Source organism: Pelodiscus sinensis, chromosome 14 (assembly GCF_049634645.1).
Source record: "Pelodiscus sinensis isolate JC-2024 chromosome 14, ASM4963464v1, whole genome shotgun sequence".
Classification (NCBI taxonomy): Eukaryota; Metazoa; Chordata; order Testudines; family Trionychidae; genus Pelodiscus; species Pelodiscus sinensis.
The window spans coordinates 19,193,722-19,215,942 of NC_134724.1; the positions used below are offsets into that span (position 1 = coordinate 19,193,722).

Consider the following 22,221-nt stretch of genomic DNA (forward strand, 5'->3'; position numbering starts at 1 on the left):
GGCATTTGTTAGGGTTAATCTACCTCATATTGTTGGTGATTTACAGAGCAAAGGGATCAACTATAAATGTTATAGGTAGACTGGGAGAACATCTGCAGGCTTTCAGGGCATATTCAGAAATAATTATATTAGGTGATTTTAACATAGATTGCATAAATGAAATAAGTGACAATTTAAGCTGTATAATGTAAGAATAGGGACAATATTAAGTTATAAAAGAAACAACATGACGATTATAAAAAGTGATGAAAATATAATGACTAGGTTGTAATTAAATTCTTGCAAACAGATAAACTAGAGTAGTATATTTTCAGAGAGAATCAGTGGCATATATAATTTAATGTAACATAACTGGAAATTTAAAATAAAGAGGGTTTTGAGAAATGGGTGCACAATGTATGTAATAAAGTTTTTACAATATCTGCATTGATTGGGCACCTGCGAATTTGGACAGACTGTAATTATTTTCAGAAAATGTTTCAACCAGAAAATATTTTAGGACTGGGTCTGAATAAATTATTTTGTTACTGCTCCCTGTACATTTACAACATTGAGTTTCCACTTACTATGATAATTTTGAAAGCTGCATAAAGGTATGCACCCATGCAAAAGGCTAGTAAGGAAATGAGAAATAGAAACATGAAAATGTCAGTGAAAACCTAGGATAATCTCTCAGAGTAAAAGAACAAAAACAAACAATTAAAAAGGTTTTCAGAAATATGCAGAGACCCCGATTCTTGGTTGGTATAAACCGGCAGAGTGGCATGTGTTTTTGTTAACAGTGAATAGACTCAAATGTTCAACAGCTTTTCCAAAATTTAATATAAGCTGAAAATTGTTTTGTTCCTGTTATTAGAAAAGATACAACTTAAATATACTCTATTTTACTCTATTTTATGTGGCAATACTGCAACTGAGTTCAGGAATCACAAGAAAAGCATTAGGCCAGGGTACAAAAAACAGTAATATAAATGTAGAAGAAATGGTTATATTAGAACTGACTATGTAACTTCATAAATATTTCACAAATGTGAATACAGAAGTCACTCAGAAGTTTCAAGAGCTTTTTCTATGGTTCTTAGTCTTCCTGCTTTTGTTTTAAGCAAGGAAGTGGATTAAAATGAACAACATGAACACAAGATATTTATTGTTTTATCTGTGAAGGTTAACATACAGCCTGCCAAATTCAAGAATCTTCATTTTTTTTAAACAGATGCTTAGGTTTTACTATAATGAGAACATGGATAGGTCTGTGTAGCAAAGGCATCACTGATTAAGGCCCCAGTTCTGCAAGGAAACGACTAACTGCTTGCTAAGCCCTCTTTTAGTCAACAGGGCTCCATGCAGGCACTTCAGTTTGCCCATGCTGAGCTCAGTGCAGGATCAGGTTCCAAGCTTCAAATCTTCGGGCATTTGAAAGAGCTGTATTTCTTAGAACTTTAATTTTATTTTTCCCCTCCAGCTTCCCACTCACCCGGTTTACTTGAAAATGCTCTCTTCTTTGTGTGGAATACAAATGCTTCTTGGGCACTCAAGAGTCTTGAGCACATACATTCCATGAATCACTGCAATTAATATGCACTAATTCCATTCTAAATTTGTTCAAGGTCTGTGTTGTCTTAGACTAAGCCCTTTAGCACAGGGGCAACTTTACTTATCAGAACACTCCAGGACTGAAGATGGAAGATGTTATATACAATAAACAAGAATTATAGCCCTGAACTTCCTTTGATATTATATAGTGTCCTAGTTTAATGGATGTGCCTGCCAATTATTCATGTTCTGTTTCATTAAAAAATTGACACTCTAATTCATTGTGCTTCCCAATAGTTCATATTCAACTCAGCACGGGGCAGTGAATGTCAGCGGCTATTGCTTTTTCTTAGCATGATGATTTTTAATACAACCGAAATAGAAAACCAATTCAGCTTTGTTTCACAATGACACAATTATTGCTCTACTCTCTAGAGATTTATGGCAAGCCAAATAATACATTCTGAAATCAAATTTCAATCTTCTCCTTGTACATTAGCACCACTGAGTTTCCACTTGCCATGCTAATTTTGAAAGCTGTACAGAGATATGTACCAATGCAAAACACTGGTAAAGAAATGAGAAATAGAAACATGAAAATGTCAGTGAAAATGCAATGAAAATCTCTCAAAGCAAAAAAAAAAAAAAAAAAAAAAAAATTAGAGGAAAGTCTTGGCTTCCTCTCTGTGATGGATGGGAGGAGTGGTATCCTTTTCTACAAATTTCAGCATTCAGTAACTAAGGGTTAAACCTAGAACAGTGGGTATATAGGAAGTGTTGGCAGGGAGCCAGGAGAGCCAATGGGAAGAAAGCAGGAAAAGTTTGAAATGAAATAAGTATTTGTCTGCTTCAGCCTCCTCTATGTGTGAGAAAACAGGCTAACCAGGAATAAGGCATGGATTTTCCAGCAATATCTATGCCTAAGGAAAGAAACCTAAACTTTGGAGCAACAGATGTAAGTAGAACACAAAATGTTTAGACAGACATGATCAGGTTATTTTCCTTGTTTTTTTTAAACATCCCCTGAACACTGTAATGGAAACTGAATCCCAGGAAAACAAAAATCTCTGTGCTTTAATCTTTTTTGTTGTTGTTGCTTTGTAATACTTAGGAACCAAGTATGCTTTACCAAGTATGTCTTCTTTGTTTTGTCAATAAAATTTCCTTTTTAAAGACTATGATCTAATTCTTGTGTTCTAGAAAAGCTGGAAGTTCTTTGTGCACGTGCTTGTGACTGAAGGTCTGTTATTAAGAAATTAGTTTCTTTTTTTCAAGCTCTCTCTTAAGGGAAGGTTAAGGAGGGTGGGGTTACTCAACAGGAAGAAGTTCATAAGTGCTTCTTCCTGGCTTTCAATGGGTTTTTGCAGTTGGGTGGTGGCAGTGTACCACTCAAGGTCAGGGAGTCTGTGATCTTGGGGAGTTTATTTTTTAGCAACGCTGTGAAGGGGTGCCGATCCCGGCCGCACCGGAACCGACGGCACCCCGCACTCCTGAGCCCGCGGGGGGCAAGAGGGAGGCCAGCACTGCTGCGGGAGCGCAACCCGCGGCGTCTGGTTGCCCCGGAAACCGCGAGTGCGGACGCTCACGGATGGCGCCCCGGCTCACATGCCCCGGCTGCACAGGGATAGCCAGGGACGCAGTCGGCACCTGGAGGGGATTCCCCTTCCCGGGGGAAGTCATCACTCCACGCCCGGACGAGCGGGGCGGGGCCAACGGAGGCGGGCATTTTAAAAGACACCCTGGGAGAGCAAAGGGGGAAGGACGCTCCGGCCGGGAGAGAGGGAAGCCGGAGGCTGAGGGAGTGAGGAGCAGTATCCGTTGGCACGGGGGAGACCTTTGCCGAGGCGGATCAGACAGCAAGAAGGAAGAAGTGACCCAGGACGGGGACGGCAAGCGGCGTCAGCGCCTCGACCCTACCCGGGCGGTTGGTGAGTTACGGGGGAGCCCCCACCAACCAGGCAGCGACCGAGTGCCGCTGCCTTTAGGGTCCTGGGTTGGAACCCGGAGCGAGGGCGGGCCCGGGTCCCCCTCCTTCCTTGCAGGCGTTCCGTAGTGCCCTGGGAAAACGAGACTAAAGGAGCCCTTGAACAAGCTCCGGACCTTGCATAGTGACACGGAATGGTGGGAATTTGGTTAAAAGGACACGGGTGCAGGGGAGCGGTAGGCAGGTATGCCCCGATGATGACAGGGCTGTAAGCCTGAGGGGCGACCTGACTCATGACAAACGCCTTTAGTAGCAGGGTATTTTTAAGGTCTCTTGTGCATGCCCACCTTCTGCACTCAAAATACCAGAGTGAGGAACAGTCTTGACACTCTCCATTTAGACCTAAGGGTTGAAATACAAAAGAAATACATTTCTGCTAAATGAGAAGAAACATCACAGACAGGCTATACAGTGAGTAGTCCAGTGGTGCATACTGGGGGGTATGCAAGAGATTCTTGTGGGGATATGTGAAGAAAATGGAAACTTGTGGATCCCACAGGATTCACTGCCATAATAGCAGGACTCTGATAAAAACAGAGTGGGTATTGCAGGGCAGGATTAAAAAATAGTCCTGCTCTGCAAGCAACACGAACACCCACAAAAGTAGCCGTTGTACTCTGGCCACAGCTCTGAAGGCAGTGCTGCCACCAGCAGCATTGCAGACATAAGGGTTTACTTCAGATTTTAAGCAATGGAAGGGAGGAGGGGCATGACAATTACCATGAATGGCATGGGAGGGCATGACAGAACGTTTGCAAACCCCTGGGGTAATTGTATGATTCTCTTTCAAATGAGCTCTGCAGAAGTGTTGTACATGAGACCATGGCAGAAGACATTTTTTAAGGGCATATGTCAACCTCTAGTTATTAGAGGCTAGGAATAAATTTTCTCTGGTGGCAGGTATCCCCCAACTGTCTATCGTAGGGTTTGTTAGCTTTAAAAAAAAATCTTTCTCTGAAGTATCTAGTACTGGCCACACTTGGTGAAAGAATGCAGTATAGGACCACTGGTATGATGCAGAATGGCAAATTCCATGTTCCTGTTTTGGGTAGACAGAGTGTGAAAAGTAGGGATCTAAGAATTTAATCACTTTACCAGTTAACTGATAACCATCAGATTATCAGTTCCGGTTGCAGTTAAATTCTTCTGTCTGCATGCACGGGCTTCTAGTTGGCACCCTGCTCCTGGAAGCTTATACTGCAGAGCCCATAGTGCAACTGGCACACTGAGAGTGGGGCCAACAGCTAGGCACCAGCACACACCAGAGCCAACTGATAAGTATCGCAGTTTGCAGCGCAGGATGGCAGCCAGTTTCCCTGGAGCAAAGCCGGTAGCTGATGCACGTAAGTTGGGTCCCCGCATGCACCAGCTCTGGCTGCCGGCCCTGCTCCCGGGAAGCTGGCTGCCACCCCATGCTGTGGGCTCTGATATTGCGAAGCCCCAGGAGCAGAGCCAGCAGCCAGAGCCAGTGCGCACTGAGAAGTGGCTTACACTATAAGCAAGCTTCCAGCAATCACCAGCTGCTGGCCCTGCTTCCAGGGAGCCAGCTGCACAGCGGGCTCAGTAGTATAAGGCTTATACTTCAGAGGCTTATATTGCAGAGCCCACAGTGCATGTAACCATGTAACTGCTAAGATTTTTAACGGAAAAAACAGTTACTTTTTTAAAATGTATTTTACATCCCTAGTGAAAGCGAGGCAATCAGTGGATCTACCCACACTATGGATCCATCAAGCCCCAAAACCCCACAGGAGGAGGTGATCACAAAGAGCAAGAGATGCTGCTTTAACCTTTCAGCTTTCCAAAATCTGCCCCACCAGTTTCCCCACCCGAAGTATTTTTAATGGGGCTCTGCATGAAAGGAAACCAAGACATGACATCTCATTTTCTCACTTCAACCTTACTATGGTAGCAATTAAAACTGAGCTCAGAAAAATAGCTACATATTGCAAAAGGCACCAAAAACTGTGCAAGAGAAAACATTTCCACGGCAGTCTCTGGCATTGAATAGGCTGAAAAGCAGAATATATTAACTCTGCTTCAGGCATTGAATAGGCTGAAAAGGGTCATAATGTTTCATAACATTATGTAGTTTTTTTAACGTGTATGTCAAATCCCTAAAAAATCCACAAACACAACTAAAAAACAAAACTACATTTCGAATTTATGATCACATATGCACGTACACTGCACAGCTCTTGAATGAGAGTTACCTACTGCACTTTCTTCTGCCTTATTTGTGTAACAACAAAATCACACGATAGGCAGATGTTAAGGATTTTGGCATCTATACAGTAAATAGTGAATTTTAAATATGGTCATGGGAATTCCTTTTTATGACCATAAAAGCATGATTATAAAATTCATCATGGGAAATTTATGCTGCATCCTACTTTAACATTTCCCATGTATCTTTGCCCTGTTGTAAATTGCAGAGTCTATTATGTAAAGCGTGTCTCTTCATACACAACATAACCCAGGCCTTCTGAATTATGATGGAGCCAGCAGATAGCTTAGCTCTAAATGGGGGAAAGAAAAGTCAAGGAGAGCATAGAAAAAAGGCTCACAAAGCTCCTTTTCCATGCTGAAGACCAGCAACTCAGTTCCACACAAAAAAGTGGAGAGATAAGACCAGCATACAATATAGGAAAAGAGCTAACCACTTTCCACCATCAAAAATAGAACACTTTCACCAGTGTTATTCCTAGCGTGGATGGCTCATTAGCGCCACAGACATTTTAAAAATTTGGTTTTGGCTTAACTGGGAATTATCTCAGTGACAGACACAAGGTTAATATACTCTGCTTTCAGATATCAGCACCCTTCAGTTAAGGCACACTGCTTTGGGCATGAACACCTGGCACAGCATTAACTTGGCTGCAGCTACCAACAGGCTGTCTATTCTAGGGCTTCCACTTGTGGGACTGAACTGGCATTACTGGCAGTGGGACGTTAAGAAAATTTCACAAGTGTCAGTGTGGTCTGTCGTGTGTATGAGGCAAGGGAGCTGGAGGATGAGGAGTAAAGAAGTGAGGGAAAGAAAAATGAGATTTGAGGTTTGGAGAATAGAAGCATAACTTAAATCAAATTCATAGGGTTTACCATCGGAGACATAACCAGATACCCAAATCCCCTGTTCTCATTATAGAGCAAAGGAATGTTAAGCAATGAAGAAAACAGAAGAAAAAGAAATGCAAGATCAAATAGCCACTTCATACGCAGGGACTCCTCAAAAGATTTCCCACATTTTTTGCAGTATTTTATATATTAAGGCAAGAAGCTAAAGAATGTGTTCCAGAATAGCAAATACATTTCAATCAAATAAAAGATAGTGTTTAAAAACATTCAATTGTTATGAAAAATGTATTAAAGCACTATGTGCAGTTTTGAGATTATAGGATTGCTCATTATAGGAGCAAGTGCCCCTTCCTATCCACTAGTGTTTCCAGTTCAAAAATATATAGGATAGAACTCACTAGGAGTGGACCCAATGTGGTTAATCTGTAAGAATACTGTCAAGTAAGTAAGTAATTATACAGAATCAGATTACTTTATCATCTGCTTTTCTAATTGGGTGGACACACTTTTACCGTATATTAAGGCAAACTTGGCCCAGAGATATTTCAAGGTGACTAAGATCCAAATCCAGCAAGCTACTTAAGCACGTACCTAACTTTAAGCATCGGCGTTGTGCCACTGAAGGAAATGTCTCTAGCCCCATGCTTAAGTACCTCACTAAATTGGGACCTACAACCACATTAGTGCAAAAACCTCACAAACAAGCAGAACAGAACAAAACAAAACCCAGCAAACTGAGTATTAGCAGACTCTCAGATAAGAAAAAAGTGTGGATGAGAGAAATTAGAGATCGGAGGGAACCCACTACAGGTTTGACCCCTGTATAGAAAGAAGAATTAAAATGATATGAAATAAAGTTCCTGCAGGAAATACACCAGGGGCATGTCTACACTACAGAGTTATTTCAAAATAAGTCACATTATTTCAAAATAACAAGGCGAGCCTCCACACATCAAGCACGTTATTTTTAAATGATTTTGAAATAACATGCTTGCTATAGTGAAATAATAACCCCTCATCCTACAAGGAATAACATCAGTTTCAAAATTGCTATTTTGAAATAAGGTGAGTATGGATGCTCAGCTGTGCTTATTTTCAAATAATTGGCCTCCAGGGCTTCTCACAGCTGCCCTGGTGGACACTCTGTCCATGCCCCTCAAAACTGTATAGCTTCCCTTCTCCTACAGGGTTTAAAGATGCAGGCAGAAGGGAAAAGACTTGTGGTTCGACGTGAGCCCTGCTACTACCATGCTACACAGCAGTACCCTGCTCTGCCTTCCCTGCTGCCAGAAGCAATCTCAGTGTTCCTTCTGAGCCCACCGGGGCTGCAAGCATGCCAGCAGCCACCTCTGCAGCCCAGGCAGGGGTGGCCAGGGTGGAAGAGGGCACTATTCTGGACTGGTGTGGAGATGAAAATAAAGGAACTACATCAGGGCTACACCAAGATTAGGGAACAAAGTTTCTGCTCTGGAATGGCATCCCAGACCTGCCATTATTATGACTCTGGCCTGGACATGCCCATTGTCAGCTTCCAGGAAGGCCGGGGCTGAGGACGAACAGAAGGAGCAAGTCAGCCTGGACACCATGCCCTCCAGCCAGGAGGCTGTCATCTGTCTGGAGCTGGTACTCCCCTCCTAGGATGTCTCCCAGGAATCGGACAAGGCTGGGGAAGGCAGCTTGTAAGGTAAGCTCCATAACTTTCCCTATCAACACATGGAGGGAGGCGGCAGGCTGCGAGGCGCTGCACACTCTTTGCTGAGCCTTCTTGGCCTGGGGATCACACAACAGCCTGTGCACATGAGTGCACATAGAGTGCCAGTCAGGGGCACCCAGCCTCATGAGGCTGTCACACAGAAACTCACTGCTTCTTCTCACAAGGTTTCTGGAGAGGCCTGCCTTACTCCCGACTCCATGGACAGACACCTGCCCATGACAAGCCACCATTAAGGAGGCTGAGGTTATGGAAACACACAGTAGTGCCGCACATGGCACAGGCTCATGCCCGCACTCTTGGGAAGCATCCACTCCCAGTCAAGCAGGGCGATGCAGCAGACACCAATCCCCTTCATGGGAACCTGCCATAGGGAGAAAGTGGAGGGGACCCCAGTAGCACTCTCTCCAGCAAGCAGAATCTGCTGCTCATGCACACCTCCCCCAACACCTTCCCCCCCTCTCCTTCAGTGGACAGGGATAGAAGTTCTTTCTTTGCGGGATGTCACAACTGCCAGACCCAGCATGTGCGGGACATGAAAGGAATCCAAGCTTCCCCATCCCTCCATTCCTGTTCTCAGGCTCCTGGCATGGCTGGCACCTTCCCATGCCTGCTTGTCCCTGTAACACGGAGGTAGTGAGGATCCCCTGGGACATCTATGCCCCTGGTGGAAAGTGCCTACTGTATAAGCAACAGTTGGCCTTCCTCAAAGCACATCACTAACATCTGGACCGAGGCCTTTGGCATCAGCTCTCAGATGAAGGCTAGGCTTCATCCCCACTGCCTCCTGGGATGACTGTCTTTCTCACTTTTCTTCACAACTGAGCCAGCTGCGAGCATGGTGTGTCCACCACCTCCTGTGCCATCCTTCCGACCCCGAGATGACCTGGTGCAGGAATACCTCGAGTACCTCCATTCCTTGAACAGGAACTTTGAGGAGGAACACAAGAAGTGCTGGGGTGACCAGGAGCTAAAGTGGACGATCTGGGAGCAGCTTTTTCGCCAGCATGAGGCAATGTGCTCCTTGATCACCACCACCATGGAAAGCCCGGTCATGGTTATCAATCAGTCCACCAACCACCTTCCCTCATCTGCCATTCCTGAACTCTCAGCACTAGCTCCTCCCCAAGTCCCTCCGGCACCCACTTCCCACAAGTGCCTCCAGCACCTGCTCCCCCCAAGTGCCTCCAGCACCACACGCACTCCTACCCTTGCCCCCACCCTCTAGTCCCTGCCCCAGGGCCACCAAGGGTCATGCACACTAGGTGGTGGGACCTCTTAGGCAGCCGAGGCATCCAAACGCACCCAAGGCAGGCACCAATCCCAGCCCCAGCCCTAAGCCCCTCCTCCTCCTCCCAAGTTCTTTCACAAGCCCCTTTCCAGTTTCATATTCCTCAAATAAAAAATACTGGGTTTATTGTTTCAAACAAAAAGTCTGGTTTATTTTACCTGTAGGTAGGAAGGAAGGGCAGGGGAAGAGGTGGATGTGGGATGAAAAACACACATGGGCAATGCAGAGGCCCCTTGTGTGGAGGCTGGAGGAGAGTCTCATGGCTAGGCTTCTCTGAAACTCTCCCTCAGGGCTTCCCAGATAAGCATAGCCCCCAATAGGCTTGCTGGATGGTAATGATGCATGGCTACTCAAAAGCCATAGTGAGCTGCTCAGGTTCTGCAACCCACCCTCGCAGGAAGGTCTCCCTTATTTAACAAAGGTTGTGGAACACACAGCAAGCTGCCACATAATGGGGGATGTTCTAGTTGCCGAGGTCAAGATGGATGAGGAGACTCCGGAACCTCCCCTTCAAGTGGCCAAAGGCAACTTCCACAATCCTGCTGTGCCTGTTGTTGAACTGTTCCTTTGTGGGGTTCAGACATCCCGTATAAGGCTTTATTAGCCAGGGGAGCAAGGAGTAGGCTGCGTCGACCACAACGTAGATGGGCATGTCCACTTCTCTGACCCCATGTGTGGTCGAGGAAAAAAGTGCCAACATGAATCCTCTTACTAGGAGGGGAAACGAGGAGTAACGGTAGTTCGGACTAGGAAGCTTAGTCCGAACTACCTAGTCCGTGCCGCGTGTAGCTGCGCGGCACGGAGTCCGCACTAGCGGACATTTAAAAATGGCGGCGCCCGGCTTTATGCAAATGAAGCCTGGGAAATTCAAATCCCGGGCTTCATTTGCAACTCCGGTTGCCTACATTACCACCTTAGTTCGAACTAGGGTGGTAGTGTAGACATACCCTTTGTCTGTAAATGGGTGATAGAAGAGGGATCACTTGATGATTACCTGTTGTGTTCCCTCCCTCTGGGGCATCTGGTATTGGCCACTGTCAGCAGACAGGATACTGGTCTAGATGGACCTTTTCATCTGACCCAGTATGGCCATTCTTATGTTCTTATGGTGGGAAAGGGTAACTGCACTAAGTGCAATACAATCCAAGATCTTAGTTTCTCATTTGAATGGCCAATCTATGCCTCCACCTATTCTGCTGCAATTACACCACTATTTTCAGAGTGATAGCTTTATCAAATCTGGTATGTGTGCACCTACCTGAGCTGGGAATGACACCTCTAGTGCATCCTAGTGCATCGAGTGCATCCAGCACATCCTTAATTACAGATTCCCCAAACCCTTACACACTGTGAAAAGAATGAAAGAAACAAAAGGAAGGATGGTCATGCGTTTAAAGCACTGGGTTGGAATTCAACAGATTTGGGTTGAGTTCTTAACTCTGTCAGGGTATGTCTACTCTGCATTCCTCTTTCGAGAGAGGAATGCAAATACAGCTGAGCGAAATTGCAAATAAAGTACGGATTTGAATTTCCCATGCTTCATTTGTATAACGGTGTCCGGGAGCTTTTTCAAAATACCCTATTTTGAAAGAAAAAACACAGTCTAGATGGGGTTATTTCGAAAAAAAAACCCCATCTTTCGAAATAACCCTTAAACCTCATTTTATAAGGAGTAAGGCTAATTTCAAAAGAAGGGTTTTTTCTCGAAATAACCGCATCTAAACAGCATTTTTTATCTCGAAATAGGATATGTATTTCAAAAAAGCGTTCAGCCGCAATTATGCAAATAAAGTACGGGAAATTCAAATCCGTGCTTCATTTGCAATTTTGCTCAGCTGCATTTGCATTCCTCTCTCAAAAGAGGAATGCAGTGTAGACATACCCTCAGAGACTTCCTACATGGCCATACACAATTGTCTCTGATTCCAAACGTTAAAATTAAGTTAATAAACTTGCAGCCAGCCTTTGCCTTTTTTGTCTATTTAGACCTTAAATTCTTCAGGGCAGAGACTCTGTCTTACTATGTGGATGTACAGTACTTAGAATAATAGGGATCCTAATCACAGTTGACACTTCTATTTGTTTCTGTTAGTATTTATATTACAAAGACAAGAAGTACATAGACATGATTGTCATGCATATCAGGAGCAATATTTTCTTATCGGATTTTAATAAACTTACATCTGAAACGTATTTTAACTGAGGTCTGTTATATATCAATCCATTTAATTAATATGCTTTAGGAGTCTTTATACACTAACATGTGGCTAGCTCGTGGCACTGCAGCTAGAAGAGAATATGATTTTGGGCATAAAAGCTCTTAGCACAAAGCAAGATGAAAAAAATTCTTCCCTTCACTAACTTGTTTTAAGTTGAACAGCGAAGAGGATGGGGAAGTGGACTTGTGCCTTTTTTCCCTTCTGTCTGCAGCATAAAGAGGACCTGAAATGTTTTATATCCCGCTTTTTTTCCTAATGAGAACTCCTGCTTCTCTACAGTCTACAAGTATCTAGGAGGACTGGAGAACCAGTGGCATCACAAAAGCCAAAAGCAACTTTATTTAATTTGAGAGTAATTAAGTACTATGACCAATTAATATTTGGGAGAAGGACATTTTTGGTGAAACCTCAACACTATTTCTCTTTCACTTACAGTGAGAGAAAAATGTAGCCATATGCAGATTGCAGTCAAGTCCTCTAGCAAACCCAGAGAAAAACAGACTAGAGATTCTTTATATTTTAAGGTTAAAAAAAATCAGAAAAAAACTCCATTAAAATAAATTGTATAAAAAATATTTTCTGTACTTCTTTAGACATCATAAGAAAGCATAATAAGAAACAAGCCCCTTTTCAAAATATTCTTTGAAAGTTAAATCTGAAAGTGAAATCCACTTCCTGAGGGCAATTTATTGCAAAACATAGATGGAAGAATGTACCACTCCCATAATTTTTGTGATGGAAGATGCCTATCTACAAAGTAATATCTGAGGGAGAGCAAATGTTCTTGAACCAGTAACTTCTTGGGCATCTTGGACAACCCCTTAATGAAGATAGTTTGTTGCACAATAACAAACTAACTCAGAAGGAACATATACAAAATGCCTCAGACTAAAACTCTGAAGAAATAACATTCAGAATGAACATTCAAGTTCAGATCAGATGACTAAGGGTACGTCTAGACTACATGCCTGTGTCGCCAGAGGCATGTAGATTAGGCTACCAGACATAGGAAAATGAAGCGGCGATTTAAATAATCGCCGCTTCATTTAAATTTACACGGCTGCCACGCTGAGCCGACAAACAGCTGATCAGCATGTAAATTTAAATGAAGCGGCGATTATTTAAATCGCCGCTTCATTTTCCTATGTCTGGTAGCCTAATCTACATGCCTCTGGCGACAGAGGCATGTAGTCTAGACGTACCCTAAGTCACTCTTCTTTTAGGAATTAAGCATAGTAAACAGGCAGGACAGTCATCAAACAGCTTATAATTTCAATATGTAAAAAATCAAATCAAGAAATCTTTACGCCCAGGCTCAGAATGTATTTTTTTATTATTATTATTATGTGGCAAGTGTGAAAGGTATCTAGTTGGCACATCACAAAGTAGTGACATACCCACAGCAGAATTAATATGACAGAAGTTGATGGCACTCCACATGACAGCTAAATTTATACCATATGCCACAAAATATAGCACAGTAACTGTCTTTCTTTTAGACCACAGACTGGTTGACACTTGGAAAGTATAGCCGAGATTTATATCACTTTTGACTGGTTTGTGACAAAATTGCGCTGGCTATACATACATGCTTCCAAAATCCCTGTTTCAGGTTAGGAAGATTATCAGTTCTGGGTGTAAAATGAATAAGGAATTAATTTTGTGTTTGGCAGACAAAATAGGGCTTTATGAATGAAAAAAAAAAAAGACAAACAAACCACATGCACAAAAATTAAACTGAAAGGGTTGGCCTTTGTACAGAGATTGTCACTGGTTAAATACTGACCACATGTTTCTGACATGCAGGTTTTTCTTTTTTTTTTTTAAAACCTCCCTGCCCACAGACCTACCGCACCCAGATGGACACAGCAGGAATACATTATAGGAAGAAAAAAGGTAGTAGTAGTGCTGCTCTGCTCATGTGCAGAGACCTGCTAAATATCCAAAGTTAAGTGTGAAAATCCTCCTGACAGCAAACCTTTGACTCATTCCTGTTTAACATAAGAGCTCCAGAAATTTTCATTGGTAACAGGAGCATGGCAGTGGCAAACTAAGACATGATTGACTGGTTTGGCTGGGATGAGCCTTAAGCAGCCCTCATACTATCTTAATCATTTTCCCAAGAAGATTTCCTTCTTGCTTTCTCTTAGGTTTTTAATCTCTCAGAAGCACCAAATCTCTCTTACCCAGAGAGCAGTTTTGTGGTCTCATATTTTTGTTTGGTAAAGTGCTTAATTTAGTTTAAATCCATCTGTTAAATGAAGTACATATACTGAATGAGAATTTAAGCTGGGCAACACTGATTTAATGCTACAGTAAATATATACTATACTAAGAAGAGAAAGTATACAAGGATCTGAGTTGAATGAGAGAATTAGTGAACCAGATCAACCCAAGAATATGAAAACAGATGGAAGTGAAATCATGCTTATGTTAACAAGGCTGAAATCTTATAAAACTTGCCAACATTTTAAGACACTAAATGAGCAAAACCAGCAATAGTTGAAGAAGAGAATCAGGCAGGCCAATCTCCTCATACTAGTTTTTTGGTACTCCCAGGCACAAAAACAAAGATTTCCACATCAGCAGTGTGACATATTTATTTAGATGAGTTAACTGTAAAAACAGTTGCCAAGGTATTTGCAGTCTATGCCAAGTAGATGTCAGGAGTCAACAGACTGATCTTGTAGCAACAACTGTGGAGAATCACAACTTGTGCTGTCTCTCTCCTTAACAGCTGTTGACTATTCAACCACGTTTTGCAGGGAAGATTATATATCAATTTGTTTATTTTTTCTACTTAAGTAGAGCTATGGAGAAACATTTATGTCAGCTTCTGAGGAAGTCTCCAAATATTACCTTTTACTATAGTGACCTGCATTTTACCCTCCGCCAAAAAAAATTACACTCTCAACTTTTACAACAACTGATATTATTACAATAAATATGATTCAAGATTTAAGAAGTTATGGTATCGATTAGGCAAACTTATTGAATAAAAAAGTTCAAATGCTAATGAATCGAGGACTAAAAGTTAACAAATCTTTCGAACTATTCATTTAATACCTCAGCAAAGATTTTTATTCTCTCTGAGGAATAAACGCCCATTCTGGATTGTGCCATCTCAAAAGGATTTGAGCAGCAAAAGCAGGCTAAAGAAAGAATCCAATGTTTGTGCACAAATACCTTGACAATAACAAGCAATTTATAAGGAACAGAGAAAAAGCGTCTTAACAGTTTACAGTAAAACTCCAATAGTCCGGCATCCAATAGTCCGGCACTCCTGATAGTCCGACATCAAAATGGCAAGAGCCTAGTGAGTGAGCTTCGGCAAAAAATGAGTCACAAGGTACCAGCAGCAGCAGCTGAACTGAGCAAAAAGGGTAAAAAAGGCTTAAAAAAACTAAAACATTACAGTATACTGTATACAGTATGTACAATAAAAAGGGTTAGGAACACTTTATATACAGTATATAATGTATACAGCATATATATAACCAGCTAATAGTACCTCCTGATAGTCCGGCATATTTGATAATCCGGCACCACCTAGGTCCCATAGGTTCCGGATTATCGGAAGTCTATTGTATTAAGTCTGGATGAAATTATGAATCACTGGACCCAAATCCATAAGTCATGGCAGAGATCTGTCTCTGGATTGTCAAGGTAGCTCAAAGTTCTGGAGTCCTTCTTGATGTCTTACTGTTTCAGGGCATGCACATAACAGTAGCCAGAAATGATGTGTATATCTATGGATGGCCAGGAGGCTGTGCCTGCTGATCCAGGCCTAGTCATGGAGATAGATGTAGTATGCATAATGGCATCTGAGCACTTTTTTGAAAAAGGGTTTTTTGAAAGTGAAAGCGCCATCGAAAACCCTTTTTCGAAAAAGCGCTCGGATGCCATTATGCAAATGAAGTGTGGGATATTTAAATACCCTCTTAATTTTCACTTTTGATTTGCCTAATTTACATCCCTCTTTTGATGGAGGGATGTAGTTTAGACATAGTCTTGTATTTCATAAAGGGTAAGGTGAAGAAAAAACTCCTTTAAAACAAGGGCTATTTTATCTAATTTGCTCAGCTGCCACAGTGATGGTCATACTAATGAACAGCAAACTAGCTAGTTTTGATAGATTACATAGATCATAGTTGGATAGATGACTGAGAACCACGCTCTGAATACAGTAAATATTAACCAATACAGTATCCACGGTCATGTACAAAAGTAGAAGACAAATCTTTCTATGGCGGGTTGCATTTAAGAACTGCTGCAATGCCTACAGTAATGTTAGTGGTCATATTCTAGCCTATAAAGATAAACAAGAACAGAACAGAACAATTTTATATGCAAAACCTAAACATATGTACCTTCCATCATGCCTTAAAATTCTATAATAAAAGAAAAAAAATATCTCCTCAAAGGAAGTTTAAGACAAATATGGACATACCTGACATATTCCACTGATACACATATCCAGGGATTCAGTATTACAGCGAGTACCATCTAGCACTTTTGGGGCAAGCTCCACAACCAATTGTTTCCCCAAAGCTTGACACTTTAGTGCACATGGTGCATTGGGGTCATTATATACAGGAAGCCACTCATAAAAATGTCCTTGGAACTTTACATCATTGTAGGCTGAACACTGTTGTGCTCTGAAGTCACCAACATCCAAAGAGCAGTCCTAAAAACAAACCAAAGGAAATCATTTAAAAAATGAAAACACCTCACATGTGTGATCATAGTGTCTGATGAATTATATAGAAACTACCCAAGCTGGCTTAGAGAAGGCTTAACCTAACCTAACAAATAGCCCCATAATACAGGTCCTACTTTAAGGATTAAAACAATATATTTTACTTAATCCACTATTTGCTATGAAGTTTACAGTTAAAAGCACATTAACATAGAATCATAGAATAATAGGACTGGAAGGGACCTCGAGAGGTCATCGAGTCCAGCCCCCCGCCCTCAAGGCAGGACCAAGCTCCGTCTACACCATCCCTGACAGATGTCTATCTAACCCGTTCTTAAATATCTCCAGAGAGGGAGATTCCACCACCTCCCTTGGCAATTTATTCCAATATTTGACCACCCTGACAGTTAGGAATTTTTTCCTAATGTCCAATCTAAACCTCCCCTGCTGCACTTTAAGCCCATTACTCCTTGTCCTGTCCTCAGTAACCAAGAGGAACAAATTTTCTCCTTCCTCCTTGTGACACCCTTTTAGATATTTGAAAACTGCTATCATGTCCCCCCTTACTCTTCTTTTTTCCAAACTAAACAAGCCCAGTTCATGAAGCCTGGCTTCATAGGTCATGTTCTCTAAACCTTTAATCATTCTTGTCGCTCTTCTCTGCACCCTTTCCAATTTCTCCACATCTTTCTTGAAATGTGGCGCCCAGAACTGGACACAGTACTCCAGCTGAGGCCTAACTAGTGCGGCAGAATGAGCGGCAGAATGACTTCACGAGTTTTGCTTACAACACACCTGTTGATACAACCTAGAATCATATTTGCTTTTTTTGCAACAGCATCACACTGTTGACTCATATTCAACTTGTGGTCCACTATAGTGACCTCACTGGCACAAGTTCATATCCCTGCTCATACTAGCTTTTTTACAAGGATTCATACAGCAAATAAAATGTTTTCTTTAAATTGGGTTCTGTGTTAAATATTGGCTTTAAAAGAATACGTATTGAATCAATGAGTTCTACAATATAGTTAATACTGTATACTTCCATAGCTCCTTTCATCTAAGGATCTCATTGTTTTACAATCCTCAAGAAGATTAATACAGTCTCTGTAAGGCAGTGGTCCCCAACGCGGTGCCCGCGGGCGCCATGGCGCCCGCCGGGGCATTTGTATGCGCCCGCCGACAACCCGGGCTGGCCCCGCCCCCCGGCGCGTGGCGCACTGGAGGCGCCGGCCCCAGGCGCGCGACACTCACTGGCGCCTGGTGCGCGGTGCTCGGGTGGCCCCAGCCCCGGGGCACATGCGGGCGCGCGGCGCCGGTGCCAGCCCCAGGCGCGCAGCATGGGCGGCGGCGCAAGCCACGGGCCCACGGCACAAGGGGCTCGGGTGGCCCCGGCCCTGGCGTGCCCCAGGACGCATGGCCCCGCCCCCGGGCGCCCGGCGCGTGAGTGGCCCCGCCCCCGGGCACCCAGGAGCCCATAAAGGTTGGGGACCACTGCTGTAAGGTATGGCTTGCTACCCCTATTTTACCAATAGGGAAAGGGAAATACAGAGAAGTATGGTGGCTTGCCTTCTGTCACACAGGGAGCAAGTGGCACTCAGAAGTATATACCAGAACTTCTGATTCCTAGTCCTAGACATGCTTTTTTTTTATGAGAAAACAGTTTTAAAAATAAAACAAACAGACCCCTCAAGTTTGTCATTATTGATTATGTAATTTAAATTTTATTGGGAGAACTCAATTTCTTTGTTCCCCAAGCAGATACTGTTGAATGATTAAATATAGGGAATTTAATATTTGCAAACATCTAAATAAACAATTTTTAGTACATGTAAGTGTTTAACCCAAATTATAGCGGCAGCTGTAAAGGCAAACATAGATTAATGTGAAAAGAACTTTGGGAAGAATCTGACAAAACAATTAGTGTGTCAAGCAATCTCTCACTAAAGACTCAATTTAAAAATATGTCCAATGTCAAAAAGTCTATGCTAGTCTGAATGCATATTCTTCCAAGAATTCTAACCACACATATATACCATATGTGAGAAGGAGTCCAACAAAATTTTATTTTCATTGGACATAAAACTGAAAGACTGTGACATGTAAACTAAATTCAAGGAACTTGTTACTAAGTGTCAGCTAGCAGTGCAGCACCTGAACAATGCATCAATGCCATTCAGATTGATGGATTTAAATCCTCTTTGGAAAACACTAAAACATTTACAACTACATTTCACAGCACTGGCTACAATTTGCAATAGCTGGAAGAGAGATTTATAGGAGAAGGGTAGGAGTTCCACACTGCTTCTGAGTCCCTTTTAAGGCAGTCTCTTACTATTATCTTAAACACATGGGCTACGTCTACATTGGCATCCCTTTCCGGAAAAGGGATGCTAATGAGACGAGTCGGAATTGCAAATCCGCGGGGGATTTAAATATCCCCCGCGGCATTTGCATTTACATGGCTGCCGCTTTTTTCCGGCTTGGGGATAAGCCGGAGAAAAGCGCCAGTCTAGACACGATTCTCCGGAAAATAAGCCCTTTTCCGGAGGGTTTCTTATTCCTACTTTTACGGAGGGGTTATGACCTGTGACAGGAGACTGGGATGCAGGAGAAGGTGCAGGGATTTGGGCTGTGAACTTAGACAGGGGGTTGGGGTGCAGGAGTTTGGATTGTGACCTAGGGCAAGAGGAGTTGTGACATGGGGCAGGTGATTGGGCTGTAGGATCTGGGAGGGGGTATGGGTTCAGGACGGGTTTGGATTATGTGGGGTTGGGGACAGGAGTGGGAGGGAGTGGAATGGGGGAAGAAGGGGCTGGGGTGCCAGAGGCAGGCTCTGGCCAGAAGACTTACTTGGGTGACTCCCACCCAGTAGCCCAGAAGGTTTCTCAGGCAGGATCCCTGGATGCCCTGCCCCTGCACAGGCTTCAAGGGCCATGTGTGTTGGTTTATAGATACAACCCTGAGAGAAGGGGAGGAGGAGAAACTGGCCAATGGGATTGTGTTGGGGATGGGGGCAGCATGTGAAGACTCTCCACACCTGTTGAAGGACAAACGGAATAGCAGCTGCTTTTCTGAGCAGTGTGCAGAGGCAGGGCAAGCTTCCTGCTGTGTCCATGGGCTGGATTCAGCAGCGTGGTGGGCAGGATCCAGCCCATGGGCCATATTTTGCCCAGTCCTGGATTTGACAGTTATGGGTCAGATTTGTTTTGAAAATACACCGTGAATGAAAAAGAGAAGTTACTTAACAATTACTGTAACTCTTCAAGAGAGTTGTCACTGCATATTCCTACAAATGGGAATATGCAGAGGTACCTAAAATGTGAGATTATATGTACGCTGCACCAAATTCTTCTCATGTGCAGCACTGCTAATTCACAGGAGTTTCACTGTTATAATTGAGAACAGAATTTAACTCTCTCTTACCTTCCCCAGAAGAGAGGCTAAAGAGCAGAGAGGAGTTGACAGAACCTAAAGTTTTTATGGGCACTACATGATTATCTTCTATCATACTAAATGGAGTGGTAGCTAGAGGATAAGGATAATTTATGGAAGTTAATTCTGAGTAAAATTAGAAGTTACCTGTTGGACTACAGAGTAGTGACACCCAAGCTGACTAGCTGCAGAGCCACTTTTCCATCATCCAGAAGCATAGACAAACACCCAGAAAATAACTAGGGAGTGATGTCATTAGACAGGGCTGTGACATGATGTTGTTACATTTCATTATTACCAGGTGCTGATGCAATGTCAGGACATAAACATCATAATGTCAAGATAGCACTCACTCGTTGTTTTGTAGCTCCCAGGTCCTCAATACTACCCAAAAGCTACTTTTTCCTCCCACTCACTTCTTGCTGCTTGAATGGAGAAATATTTCTTTTTTTTCTCCTGTTCTCTCTTGGCAACTTGGAGGGACATGAGGGACCAAAGCAGCTCATTTCTTTGCTCACTCTCTCTGCTTCACATTCAGCTTTAGAATGTGAACACTCAAATTTAAAAACTCAACTAGCACCTTATGAGTGACCCTACAGAACTACATATTTATTATTTACTATTTGTATTATAGCAGCACTTGAAGTCCAACCAAGATCAGGGCCCTATTGTGCTATGCACAGTACAAATATATAAAGAGAGCAGAGCTTACGATCTAAAAATAAAATACCGACTATACCATCTACATGTTTTGTTAGTTTTTAACGTGCTACCAGACTATTTGTTGTTTTTTAAGTTTTTCCTGTTACAGACTAACTCGTCTACCTCTCTGAAACTTTAGAAGTTGGAAGAAAGAGATGTAGTGTGAACAATAAGATACGTTGTGAAAAATACAATGGTTTGCGAACATTAGTTCCAATTTTAGGGGCAGAGGATCATTAAATAGCCAGAAAGAAAAGGAGAGGAGATATGAATAGAAAAACATTCAGAAGTTCAGAAAGTAGGCATCAAAGGTGGTCTGTAGTGAAGTGATAGTACAGGAGTACACAACTGATCAGTAGAGCCCTGCAAATCTACGGATATCTGCTTTACATCCACTGGTATCCACATCTGCAGATATCAACGCAGATATCCATGGTTCATTTTTGCGGATACAGATACAAATTTTGTATGCACAAAGGAACCTATCAATCAGCTGCATATGGCTCCCAGGTCATTGATTCTACTGTCATGAGTGCCTCAGTAGCATGATTGTAGAGCTAAGATACAGGTTAGAGATACAGGGACATAGATGAGAGATATACAGATAGATTATTGGACTAAAACTACTCAAAGGTCAGCCAAGATGCTCAGAGTGGGGTACAATAAGATTGACATAGCTTAGTGATTAATATGTGAAAGCTAAGAAAAGGATTTAAATGCAAAGGTATAAGAATTATCTGTGCATAATGGAAGTTAATAATGGAGTTTTCATGAGCAAATCTTTTACAGGTTGGTCCTCGCTGGTCCAGCTCCCTCGTTACCTGACTGATCCCAGATAATAAGGGAGTTTTCTGGACCAGGGAAGATTGGGGATGGGGTGCTAGTCTCTCTGCAGGGCTCCTCTCCTCAGCTACCTGGCACCATTGCCCTTAGCCCCCTGGCTGTGGCAGCCCTGCAGGCACTCACAGCCTCACTAGTTATGGGTTCTGCAGCTCCTACTTGCTGGTTCCACCATCTGCGGACTCAGTGGCTCTCCCCACCCCACTCTACAGACTTAGACGGCCCCACTAGCTTCCTGACCCACAGCAAGCTCCGCTGCCTCCCTGCCTCGCAGGCTCTAGCGCACCACTGGCTTCCCAACTCTGGTACCCATGGGCTCCTCTGTTCTTCTGGGCCAGCTATGCTCCTAGCTGTTAGCAATTTCTGTGCTGGAGCTCTCTAGGGGCATATCTACACTAGGAAACTATTTCGAAATAACTACATTCGAATTAATAACTCCCAAAATAACAAAATCAAAATAGCGTGTCCCCACTATGGGGAAAATCTCAAAATTAGTCCAAGGCATGCTCTATTATTGTGGATGCACTACCTCGGCTTAGAGCCCAGGGAGCACGGGGGAGTAATTATTTCGAATTACTCTGTGGAGTAATTATTTTGAAATAGCAGCACACCAGAACGTCCACAGTAACTCTGTTTCAAAATAGCTACTTTGAAATAAGTGTTATTCCCTGATGTGACGGGGCCTCCTGCCCTGCGCCTCTTCTGAGGGGTGACTCCTGCAAACTG

The 22,221-nt window shown here is 42.9% G+C and overlaps 1 protein-coding gene across 11 annotated transcripts in view; it reads right to left on the reverse strand.

The window, feature by feature from the left end:
• Window positions 1-22,221, reverse strand: part of ADAMTSL3 (ADAMTS like 3) — a 372,565-nt gene that overhangs the window by 155,378 nt on the left and 194,966 nt on the right. For all 11 annotated transcript variants that reach the window (XR_012895741.1, XR_012895743.1, XM_075897127.1 and 8 more), the window contains exon 6: window positions 16,267-16,503. Coding sequence is in view for 9 of the 11 variants with exons in the window: in XM_075897127.1 (XP_075753242.1) it covers window positions 16,267-16,503 (237 nt within the window). In the remaining 2 variants the exon portion in view is untranslated. The remainder of the gene's footprint in view (window positions 1-16,266; window positions 16,504-22,221) is intronic.